Source organism: Oncorhynchus masou, chromosome 18, assembly GCF_036934945.1.
Source record: "Oncorhynchus masou masou isolate Uvic2021 chromosome 18, UVic_Omas_1.1, whole genome shotgun sequence".
In the NCBI taxonomy this organism is placed as follows: domain Eukaryota; kingdom Metazoa; phylum Chordata; class Actinopteri; order Salmoniformes; family Salmonidae; genus Oncorhynchus; species Oncorhynchus masou.
In genome coordinates this window covers 41,179,224-41,191,642 of record NC_088229.1, presented here as the reverse complement: position 1 = coordinate 41,191,642, position 12,419 = coordinate 41,179,224, and the positions used below count along the sequence as shown (strand labels likewise).

The 12,419-nt window shown below is 43.9% G+C and overlaps 1 protein-coding gene across 1 annotated transcript in view; it reads right to left on the bottom strand.

Moving 5' to 3' along the window:
- LOC135504618 (acid-sensing ion channel 1-like) overlaps positions 1–12,419 on the bottom strand; it is an 81,006-nt gene that overhangs the window by 65,956 nt on the left and 2,631 nt on the right. Inside the window, exon 2 of the mRNA XM_064923344.1 lies at positions 8,647–8,842. Within this exon, the coding sequence (XP_064779416.1) occupies positions 8,647–8,842 (196 nt within the window). The remainder of the gene's footprint in view (positions 1–8,646; positions 8,843–12,419) is intronic.

The window sequence follows — 12,419 nt, the reverse complement described above, 5'->3', positions numbered from 1 at the left end:
AACTGGCAGAGGATCCATCACCAGCCAACGCAGCAGATTTATGGCAAGGAGACTTTAACCCAGTGGTAGATTTTAGAGTAAAACCATATGATGAATTAGCATCAGCTAGCGGCAGAATATATATATATATTTTTTTTTACTGTGCCACCCACATATGTCGTCCATTACATACAGTATCCCACAGTCTCCCTTAAACATGAATCTTTCATCCCATCTCTACCGCATATTCCACATCTACTTCCCACATGCAGCTTTGAATGCCAAGTCTCTTAGGATCTCTCTCTCTCTCTCTCTCTCTCTCTCTCTCTCTCTGGAGTGCTGCGTGGACAGGAGGGGAGTGGTACAGGAGAGGGATGGCCGGACAGGGCTTTCAAAGATGCATTAAAGAGAAAATCCTCCATAACTGTCCTCTGGTGAGATACGACAGTGTCTAGGAAAATCACCATTTCATCAAAACTAAATCAATGGAGCATAGTACAAAGGCTGTGTACTCTCCAAGACTGAAAATGAATGGAACAAGGACACACTCACTCATCATCACAAACTGTAAGCAAGCTAGTTACAGTGCCTCCATCCAGCTCCATATTCTAGCCCGCCAACTTCAAGTCATGCAGTTACATCCTTCCACCATCACCTGAGCCATGGACTACCTCACTGACAGGCCGCAGTGGGTCAGACTACAGAACCACTCGGGCTCAGACAAGATCATCACTAACACAGGTGCCCCACAAGGGACGGTTTTGTCACCATTCCTCTTCACCCTCTACACAGCAGACTGCCGGGACTCCCAAGCCACCTGTCACTGTAACGTTTGTCGTCTCCCTCTGATGAGGAGTAAGAGAGGTTGGACCAATTTGCAGCGTGGTAAGTGTCCATTTTTAATAAGATAAATTGAACACTATACAAAATAACAAAGTGAAACAAACAAAACACTAACATGGAAAATAATCACCCACAACTCAAAAGTGAAACCAGGCTACCTAAATATGGTTCTCAATCAGGGACAACGATAAACAGCTGCCTCTGATTGAGAACCATTCCAGGCCAAACACAGAAATCCCAAAAAGATAGAAAAGGGAACATAGACAACCCACCCAACTCACGCCCTGACCATACTAAAAACAAAGACATAATAAATGAACTAAGGTCAGAACGTGACAGTCATCTACAAAAGGTTTCAGACATTTCAGCCATTGTAGGCTGCATCATGAAGGATGATGATTCCCTATACAGGGAGGACATATCCTAATTTGTGGCATGGGGCAGCCAAAACCACCTGGAGCTAAATGTGATTGACGATAAACTGCACTGGAAAGAGAACACCTCCATGGTTTTAAAAAAAAGGCTCAGCAAAGGTTATTCTTTTTAAGGAAGCTCAGATCTTTCGATGTCTGCTCAAAAATGCACACATGTGGCTAGTGTCCTGTTTTACAGTGTAATCTGCCTGGGAGGATACAAGGCTGAATCTAGCATCGGCACCAACCAGGACAAATTAGAGACCATGCTGGATAAGACAATCCTCAAAAGGTGTAGAAGTTGAGAAGCCAACACTCCACAGTACCTGCCTGGAGCATCACAGTGTGATGGCAGACAGATTAACTTGACCTTCAACAGAGCCTTCTTACCATAAGATATGAGGCTTTTAAATCGGACACTTAAAAAAAATCTTTTTTTATAAATATTGATGATGCTTTTATGTTTGTTGTGTTTTTATGGTGTATTTATTGGTGATGTATGTACTGGCTGGTGCAATCAAATTTCCCCTCTGGGGATTGATAAACTGCTATTTTATCTTAAAGGTGTGATTGATATCGGGAAAAGAGGGTGGGCTATCAGCTGATCATTGATGTGGATGATTGATGTACATCTGCTTGTTGGCTAGCTCGATTTTATTTTACTGATTGTGATTTACCTCTCTGTCTTTCTGCTGAGTGTATCAGCACATAGCAGGGGGGAAATTATACCACCACCCAAAAGGGCACTTTGGAGTCTGGAAGGGCAAGTCTGGAGTCTGTGCACGTGCCTGCCCCTAGTCTAAGGGCTGACTTTCTCCTTAGCTAACATAAGGAATTGTTTCAAGGTGGTCCTACCAAGGATCAATTGGCTATTTGATTTTGAATATTAGCACCCCTGTAACGGATACAGGTATCCTGTGTGTGTGTATATGTATCCTGTGTTCTTTTCTCTACTCTACTCTACTTTCTCTACTCCCCTCACAGGTGAAAATCATCACTTCCCAATCAGTCACCAATCAATCATCAATCAGAAGACACACCTCCTCCTGTTTCCTATCCAATCACAGTTCCTTTCCCTTGGTTTAAAAACCCTGTCAGTTGGTTGCTCTAGAGCTCAATCTCTCTGTAAATGCCATATGTCTGTAGAGCGCTATGTTTCACTCTCTCCTACTATGTCTCTATCGTTCTTTATGTATTGAGCTATCTTTTGTCTGAGCACCTCCATATCACTTTGTCCTCACCTGTGAGTATTGTTTTTGGTTATGGTGTTTGTGTTTGTTTGCTGGTGGGAAAAGGGGGAACCAAGACAAGTTGCCCATGGGCATACACTACCCGTAGGTAAACTGTGTTAACACTAGTTAGAACTGGGTGGACCACCCACTGTATTTTTGGTTAGTTAGTTAGCTGTTGTTGAAATAGGCTAGTCTAGATTAGGGGTGTTTTTGAATACTTATTTCTTTCCTTGGGTCCAGCTCAGCCCCTTTTCCTGCTCCCCCATTACCGTGTGTTTTCCAATAAACCCTGAGATTGATGGTAGATTTCAGTTGTCGTGCTTATTTCGTTCTCACTTTTACTTTGTCACTATTATAAATTGCATGAGTTATGTTACGGGTCTCGTTACCATCCCCCCCCTAGACTGTCGGGCCAAAAGGGATTCGTAACAACCCCTTTAGGTATAAAAATATATATATTTAAAAAATGTATTTGAAGAAACATTGAATTTGGCCTCACTGCTACTAGCAGATAGAGATGGATTTAATAAGATAATTAAGATGTATGTGAGAGATATATGATGTAAGAAAGCTCAGAAAAAATCTATAATAATTTCTAGTGGAATTACCCGTATGCCTTTTATGTGGAAATGCCCTATTCATTTCCATTCATTTTTCGGCCCGGCTCCGGGTTACCTTCAGACTATTCTCGTGACACTTGTGGGGCTCATAGAGCAAAATGGAGAGTCCCATCTTTCCATATAGGGTCATGTATCCCAAACCGTTCGGACACTACAGATGTTTTTGTGAGAAGACCGATTTTTGGGATGTCTCCTATTATGACAAACACTGCTGTAGCTCGGCCACCTTCCACCCCAGACTGCGGAAGGCCGACACCGGTGGATTGAGACGCAGCCCATGCAAAACAATAATATCGCTAGCTTAAACACACATTTTGATGGGGATTTTTTAAATGATGTCTTTATTATGCCTCGAGAGGAGCATGAGGGAGCCTCAAATAGAAGATATCTGATATCCCAGACAATGTATGAATTTTAGGAATCTGGTGTGATGACATTTGACGTAACTTGTGAGCTAATCAATTACTGGCTTTATCTCCGTATTCTGTCACACCCTGATCTGTTTCACCTGTCCTTGTGATTGTCTCCACCCCCCCTCCAGGTGTCGCCCATCTTCCCCATCATCCCCTGTGTATTTATACCTGTGTTCTCTGTTTGTTGCCAGTTCGTTTTGTTTGTCAAGTCAACCAGTGTTTTTCTCAGCTTCTGCTTTTCCCCACTCTCTTTTTCTTGCCCTCCTGGTTTTGACCCTTGCCTGTCCACACTCTGAGCCCGCCTGCCTGACCACTCTGCCTGCCCCTGAGCCTGCCTACGGTCCTGTACCGTTGCCCCTACTCTGGATTACCGACCTCTGCCTGACCCTGAGCTTGAGCCTGCCTGCCGTACTGTACCTTTGCCCCCCTACTCTGGATTATTGACCCCTGCCTGCCTTGACCTGTCGTTTGCCTGCCCCTGTTGCTGTAATAGACGTTGGTACATCAACACAGTCTGCACTTGGGTCTTACCTGAAATGCTACATGTTTGTAATAAGTGCTGGTCCGTTAATAATGTGTCAAATTCTGCTTGCAAAGTTAAACGCTCCTTATAAGTATCTGGAGATGTCATCTAATTAGGCAATACAGCATGTTAACATAGCCTATCCTTTCTCAGTTTGTTCGCATGTGCGGTGTAGGAAATAATTTAACCTCTGATATAAGCTTTCAAAGTTTCCCCAGAGATGTTTGGGGTTCTATTCGTACTCATGAAAAAGCCGATTTGACCCAAAACAAAATGGACAAAAGTGTTCATTACTGAGCAGTTGAGTATTTAGCCGCCAAGGCGGTCACAGGTTGTCAGCGATTTGAAAGGCCGCTTCCATAGTAACAGGGGCGTGGTCAGATACAACAATTGGATTCTATGAACATGAAGAGATGGAATGGAGAAGTTTGTCATCTACAAAGGAAGTAGTCTATGCGTGTAAAAGTGTGGTGAACCGATGAGAAAAAAAGAGGATCCTTTCCCAGATGGATAAACATTCTCCAAGGGTCTGAAACTGCAAATTCAGACAAAGGTTCAGACAACTCTCGCGGAGGCTGACAAGGTAGTAGGTTTAGTGGAGGATCGATACAAATGTGGGTCTAACCAACAGTTAATTTCACCACCTAAGATCAACATATGGGAGGACATAATCAGGGAGTGGAGAGAAAACGGATTTGGAAGAAAAAAAAATCGCCACTGTCTCAATTAGGAGCATAAATATTAAGAAGTACATTCGTATTGAGCAGCCTACCACTGACAAGTATGTACAGTGCCTTGCAAAAGTATTCGGCCCCTTGAACTTTGCCACCTTTTGCCACATTTCAGGCTTCAAACATAAAGACATAAAGCTGTATTTTTTTGTGAAGAATCAACAACAAGTGGGACACAATCATGAAGTGGAACGACATTTATTGGATATTAACTTTTTTAACAAATCAAAAACTGAAAAATTGGGCGTGCAAAATTATTCAGCCCCTTTACTTTCAGTGCAGCAAACTCTCTCCAGAAGAGAGTGAGGATCAGTGAGGATCTCTGAATGATCCAATGTTGACCTAAATGACTAATGATGATAAATACAATCCACCTGTGTGTAATCAAGTCTCCGTATAAATGCACCTGCACTGTGATAGTCTCAGAGGTCCGTTAAAAGCGCAGAGAGCATCGTGAAGAACAAGGAACACACCAAGCAGGTCCGAGATACTGTTGTGAAGAAGTTTAAAGCCGGAATTCAAACCTTTCTCTCCAGCTGGATGGGCTACACTAGGCTGAGTCATGTCATCAGAGAGAGATGATGTACAATGTAAATGACAATGTAAACTAAAGATCTTAGTTGACCCTAAGAGCACAAATAAAATAAAATAAACCTTCCCTCACACACCCCCCTCGCCGAAGCATCTCCTCAACTGAGATGCAAGCAAAACCCGAAATACAAAAAAGGTTTAGAGCAAAGCATGATAACTCTTACTCTGTGCTACCTGAGATGTGTGACCATTTAACCAGAGTAAACCAAACATGCATAGATTGGTCCCCAGTAGAGTCTAAGGAAACCTAACCTCGGTTAAGAGAGGTTTAATCGCAATCAAAGTGGTAAAACTGCGACTGAACCATGAAAACAGCCAGATGTTGACATTAGGAGGCGGCTTAGATCAAAATAAAATAGTAATGATACAAATAAAAAGCAACAATGTGAGTGGAATAAAGAATATATATAGGCATATCTGCATTATATCACATTATACAGTAGTTGGGAGTCAACTGTATACTCACCAACATGGGTTGGAAATGAAAAGGAAAAAAAGAATGACATTCAAGTGTCAATGAACCCAGCAAAGTTGGCTTTGCTAGCCAACCAGTCTGCCAGCCTGCTAACAAGACCAGCTAACCAACCATTATTTCTACACCATGCGGTACAACAGCCGCTTTCACGTTCTTGTTGATGAAATCTGCCGCTAGAGCCGGGTCCTCGAATCTGTGCATGGAGCCATCCGGTAAAATCAGTCTAAGAACCACTGGGTAGATGAGGCCGAACTTCATGCCCGGGCAGGTGCGTAGCTGGCGCTTCACAGCTCCGAAGCTAGCCCCCTTCTTAGCCACAGCCATGGTGTAGTCCGCAAATACTGAGACTCTTTTACCCTTGCAGAGGAGGGGAGATGCTTCTCCCGATCTCCTCAGTATGTCATTGCGGACGTGAAAGAAATGCGCCCCGATGACAAATGGTCGCGGGGGGTTTTCCATCCCGGGGTCCGACTACGCAGGGTGCGGTGGGCCAGGTCTAGCAACGGCTTCTCCTCCAGGCCGAGCAGCTCCTGAAGCAGCTGGGCCATGAACTCTGTCAGTCTTGGGCCGTCCACTCCCTCCGGTATTTCCAGAAGACGAATGTTGTTCCTCTGCATTCTACTTTCCATATCTTTGCATCTATTATCGAGGTATGCCACCCTAGTTGTTGAGCCAACGTTAGCCTCTAGCTCGCTAATGCGAGAGCTGTGGTCTGTAGCACCGCGCTCCAGCTCCAATCAGGCTGCTCCATGTGCGTCGAGCATATTCTGTATACTCCAAATAGATTTTTTTTAAGCTTGTCTTTGACCATTGATATCTCTGACCTGAGATTGGTAGAGAGAGTCCATTTTGAGGCTGCCCATCACGGATTGTAGCAGCTCCACAATCAGTGTTCCGGTGGGCCCGATATTAGCCGTAGCATCCGGTGGTGAGGTGAATCAGCAGAGGGTGCGGGCTTGCTGCGGCCTGCTCTTGCAGATTCCGTTCTTTTGGCCAGGTAGTCGACATTACAAACGTACATTTCTCAGACTTGATCTGAATTGTTTAGAGGTCTCTTCAAGACGCCTGACCAAACATAAATATATATACCATTTTGTAAGGTTAAATATATACATTTGGTCACTAACTCAGGGGCGATAGGGAATCACGTTCTATATCCCTTGGCTTCCAACAGCGCCCCGTGAAAAAAAATATGAAACCATTTTTTACAGTGTCAAGAAAAATTATGTGAACCCTTTGGAATTACCTCGATTTCTGCATAAAATGGTCATCAAATTTGATCTGATCTTCATCTAAGTCAAAACAATAGACAAACATAGTGTGCTTAAACTAATAACACACAGATTATTGTATTTTTCTTGTCTATATTGAATAGATCATTTAAACATTTACAGTGAAGGTAGGGAAAGTGTGTGAACCCCTAGGCTAATGACTTCTCCAAAAGCTAATTGGAGTCAGGAGTCAGCTAACCTGGAGTCCAATCAATGAGACGAGTTTGGAGATGTTGGTTAGAGCTGCCCTGCCCAATAAAAAACACTCACACATTTTGAGTTTGCTATTCACAAGAAGCATTGTCTGATGTGAACCATGTCTCGAACAAAAGAGATCTCAGAAGACCTAAGATTAAGAATTGTAGACTTGCATAAAGCTGGAAAGGGTTACAAAGGTATCTCCAAAAGCCTTGATGTTCATCAGTCCACGGTAAGACAAGTTGTCTATAAATGGAGAAAGTTCAGCACTGTTGCTGAAAAAACGTTTGGTTGAGGTTTGGTTGAGGTTATTCCTGTCAAAGGAGGGTCAACCAGTTATTACAAGGGTTCACATACTTTTCCCACCCTGCACTGTGAATGTGTACACGGTGTGTTCAACAAAGACATGAAAATGTGTAATTGTTTGTGTGTTATCAGTTTAAGAAGACTGTGTTTGTCTATTGTTGTGACCTAGCTGAAGATCAGATCATCTTTTATGACCAATTTTATGCAGAAATCCAGGCATTTCCAAAAGGTTCACATTCACTTTTTCTTGCCACTGTATATTTGTATATGCCCAGCTCACGAGACCCCTTGATAATGGGAGGCCTAAGGAAATGGCCTCTTCTGCCTAATGCTAAGTCCACCAGCGACCCTATGATGAAGTTGCATCAGCTAGCTGCAGTAAATTACAAAACAAACGTTTACAGTGCCAGCCACATATGTCGTCCATTACATACAGTATCCCACAGTCTCCCTTAAACATGAATCTTTCATCCCATCTCTACCGCATATTCCACATCTACTTCCCACATGCAGCTTTGAACACCAAGTCTCTGAGGATAGCTCCACGCAGCATGCCGCGCCAGCCTCTCTCTTGTTTTGACGGGGGGGGGGGAAAATCCCAAATAATGAAAGATAAAAGACTAGCTTCCAACCTGAGTTTGAGGGATTACACTACAAACAGTGTCTGAATAGATTAACAAACACATTACGAAAAGGGATTCTGTTTGTTGCCAAAGCTCTCAAACATCAGCTGTGGGCATGGTGGGTGATCACAAGAGGGCATTCCTGCCTGGTTGAGTCAAACAGCACAGTGGAGCACAGTAGAGCCACCACGCTCATTACAGCATTAAATTAGATATGAAGAGAAATATATTGTGATATAGGTCAATTTTGACTTTGAGTTGCAGTCAGATGTACTACAAACAGACTCAGGAAGCAGAGCAGAGATGCACATACTGTGTCATACCGCTTTTGAGAGCATTAGTAGTAGTTGCTGTTGTTTTTTTGTGTCTTTGGTACATAAACACAACGATTGTCTTGAAAGATGATCCAAGGCCCTCGGGTAACTTACCACTTGGAAGTCCTCGGCTCTGCACTCGGCCCCTCGGAAGTGACACGCCAGCAACATGTCCTTGATGTCATGTCCTGTGCGGTCATAGAACTCGCGCATGTTGAATGGGCGGGGCTTGAAGTTGTGGAAGTCAGCTTTGTCCTTCAGGGCCTCCAGAACACTGTCCTCCACCAGGTGGGTATCCCTAATTTCATATCTAGAGAGATAGATAGAGAGAGAGAGAAGGAAGGAAGGAATTCAAAATAGTTTAGTCACAAACTTAATTGTTCCTTATTCAAAAGTAGGCCAATTGATGCCCTTCCTCCTGCTATTACTCTTCCCACAAAAAAAGACATGTTTGAAAGCATGGCAATTAGCTTGGGCAGACGTGAGCTTTTAAGAATAAGATGTAGCCATTCTCACATTTATGGAAATGGCATAACACAAATAATAATAAAAAAAATTTTTTGCGGGGGGGGGGGTTTAGACAATGTCACATTGCGATTTACATTGAAAAAATGTATTGTGAATCCCTTTAGGTTCGGTTTACTAATAAGAAGTGAAGTCCACCAACTCTTGGGAAAACAAACTGTCTTCCCTTTGGCCATGTTCCCACCCATCCAGGACATCTACTTGAAAAGGTGTCTGAGAAAGACCTGCAGCATCATCAAGAACCCCACACACAGCCCAGCCACGAGCTGTTCACTCCCTTACCGCCAAACAGACGGTATCGGAACACAAGGTCTGATATCAACAGGCTCAGAGACAGTTTATATCTGCAACACATCAGACTGCTGAACACTTGAGCTGCACTGACCACCTGCACTGACTCTCCGCACCTTAGCACCCATGCACTCACTCACTCACACACATAGACACACGCACACACACTGTGCGTGTGTGTGTGGTTGTGCGTGTGCGTCTGTGGGTGTCCATGCGAGCTGGATTGTGCATGTGTGTTTGCACAAGCATGTGTGTTCATGTGTGTATGTTTTCCTTCCATCCACACAATAATAAGTCACAGAGTGGGAAGGGAGAGTCTACCCACTCACTGCACACAACATAATCAGTGGGAGATCTTCTTGTAATAGAGCAACGGAGAGGCCGGCTAAATCTGACCATGATGTCTGCCTGCTGCCCAGCATGAATAAATAGCAGCATAACGTCCACTGGCACGCTCCATATTGACTTGGTGGTGCCGTGTTGTGCTATCACAACATGGCATCACCAAACACGTCAAAACGTTAAAGGAATGAGCGTGATTTAAAAAATAAATAAATATATAAGAAGGGGTTTTTAGTCCGATGTGGGATCTGGAACAATTGGTCTTGGCAGAGTGTAAACAGGCACACAATGATTCTCATAAAATAAGTGTGCTGCATTAAAGTCTGTGGCCAATCTATGTAAAAAATAAATTTAAAAAAGTCTAGGGGTTACAGAGCCATCAAATCACCTGAGTAAACTAAGTTTAATAGAAAACCAGACTCATCAAACTGAAAGCCATTAAACATTGAATTACCCATCTACTATTCCACCTCTCATATTTGGTTCATTATGCCGATGAGGTGAGAGTACGGCACAGTACCTCAGAAGGTACCTATCTGATCCAATTTAGATGTTCTCTATGGCTGTTGCTAAGTGCCATCTCAAACAGAGCCTTCCATTGATTAAAGGAGGACTTAATTGAGTTGAGGCCTTTGCTCCCCAATGTTGCTGCAGTGGATAAAGCTGTCAAGTGTGCACTTATGAGATAAAAATCCCAAACGCACACAAGCCTGACAGAATCAGTACGAGCTGACACTTTTCCCACAGTATGGATGGAGTTTTAATATCCCGCCACGAGACATTTCCCCAGAGCAGCCATGGCAAACACTGGAGGTGGTGTGGGGAGGGAGGAAGGGGGAGAGAGAGAGAGCGAGACAGAGAGAGCGAGAGAGTCGCTCAATTGGATTTCACACCACCAGCACTTTCATTTCTGGATGAGGGTTTAACAAATGAGGGAATAACCACATTGCCTCTCCACCATGGGAGACAGGATAAGTGAATAAGCACCGACTCTAATTCTCCAAACAAGTCAAGTGGTTTTAAAGTTGTGGAAATGGGGAAGAAAACCTGATATTTCCCTCTCTACTAAGCAGCCATTCTAACTGACTCCCTGAATGGACAAAGTTCATACTTTTTGGAAACAGAATTCTTAAATTCTCCCTCTTGGGAAACGAAAAGCTTGCCTTTTAAAAATATTTTTTTAATCTAATCTCTCAAGCGTTTTTCTTTCCTGAAGACTATGAGTTTAACATAACAACATAAACGTAGCCTCAGAACAAGTGCCCACGTGATGATATAATGTCGGCCTACCATTTCAAACAGCTACTGGGTCTGCTGTCATGTGATACTACTTGGAAATGCGGCCTCTTGATAATGTGACACACGTTTCTTCCCCTGAGAATGAGGACAAGGAGACAAGTATTCATTCATAAAGCTTAATTCACAAAGACTGACCATTTCAATCAAGAAGCAGAAACCTGTACCAGATGGTACATTGTACAAAGCATTCATCAGTCATACCACCATGACGTAAATGCCAGTTCTAGTGACTGTGTGGAATTGTCATAAATTATGAAATGGGACGTTTCCCCCTGAATGAAAACCAGACCACCAAACCCATTGGTGCCTACGGGGCCCTATAACATACTATTTTGGATTTCCTCTTTTACATTCCCTAATTATGTCAGTTCTTGTGTTTCTCTCCCACTTTCGACAGCCATCTCTCACCTTCTCCCTCATTCTATCCCTTCGCTCCACTCCCTCATTCTATCCCTTCGCTCCACTCCCTCATTCTATCCCTTCGCTCCACTCCCTCATTCTATATCCCTTCGCTCCACTCCCTCATTCTATCCCTTCGCTCCACTCCCTCATTCTATATCCCTTCGCTCCACTCCCTCATTCTATCCCTTCGCTCCGCTCCCTCATTCTATCCCTTCGCTCCACTCCCTCATTCTATCACTTCGCTCCCCTCCCTCATTCTATCCCTTCGCTCCGCTCCCTCATTCTATCCCTTCGCTCCACTCCCTCATTCTATCACTTCGCTCCCCTCCCTCATTCTATCCCTTCGCTCCACTCCCTCATTCTATATCCCTTCGCTCCACTCCCTCATTCTATATCCCTTCGCTCCACTCCCTCATTCTATCCCTTCGCTCCACTCCGTCATTCTATCCCTTCGCTCCACTCCCTCATTCTATCCCTTCGCTCCACTCCCTCATTCTATCCCTTCGCTCCACTCCCTCATTCTATATCCCTTCGCTCCACTCCCTCATTCTATCCCTTCGCTCCACTCCCTCATTCTATCCCTTCGCTCCACTCCCTCATTCTATCCCTTCGCTCCGCTCCCTCATTCTATATCCCTTCGCTCCCCTCCCTCGTGGTTTTTCTCGGTCTCTCTGCTGTCATTTTTCCCTCTGTCCAGTGATAGTCCTTCCTCTTCCTGCCACCACTTGTGTCTTTCCCGTAGCTCCACCTCAGACGCTGTGTGTGTCGGTGAAATGCATCAGCTGTTGCTGCAGAGCCCGGCGGGCAGCAACACGATCAAACAGGGAGGGATGGAGAGCCAGACGTGCCTGCTGTGATCGTCTCATCAGCCATCAGCACTGACATTTGCGAGACGATACTGACACCATACACACACACCCACACATTATTATTCTTCAGTTGTGTTGTTCTTATTTAATTGTGTGCAGTTTTTAGTTGTCTCTCTTCTTTTTTTTTCAAGTCTGTGATGTTCATACATTTATGTTTTT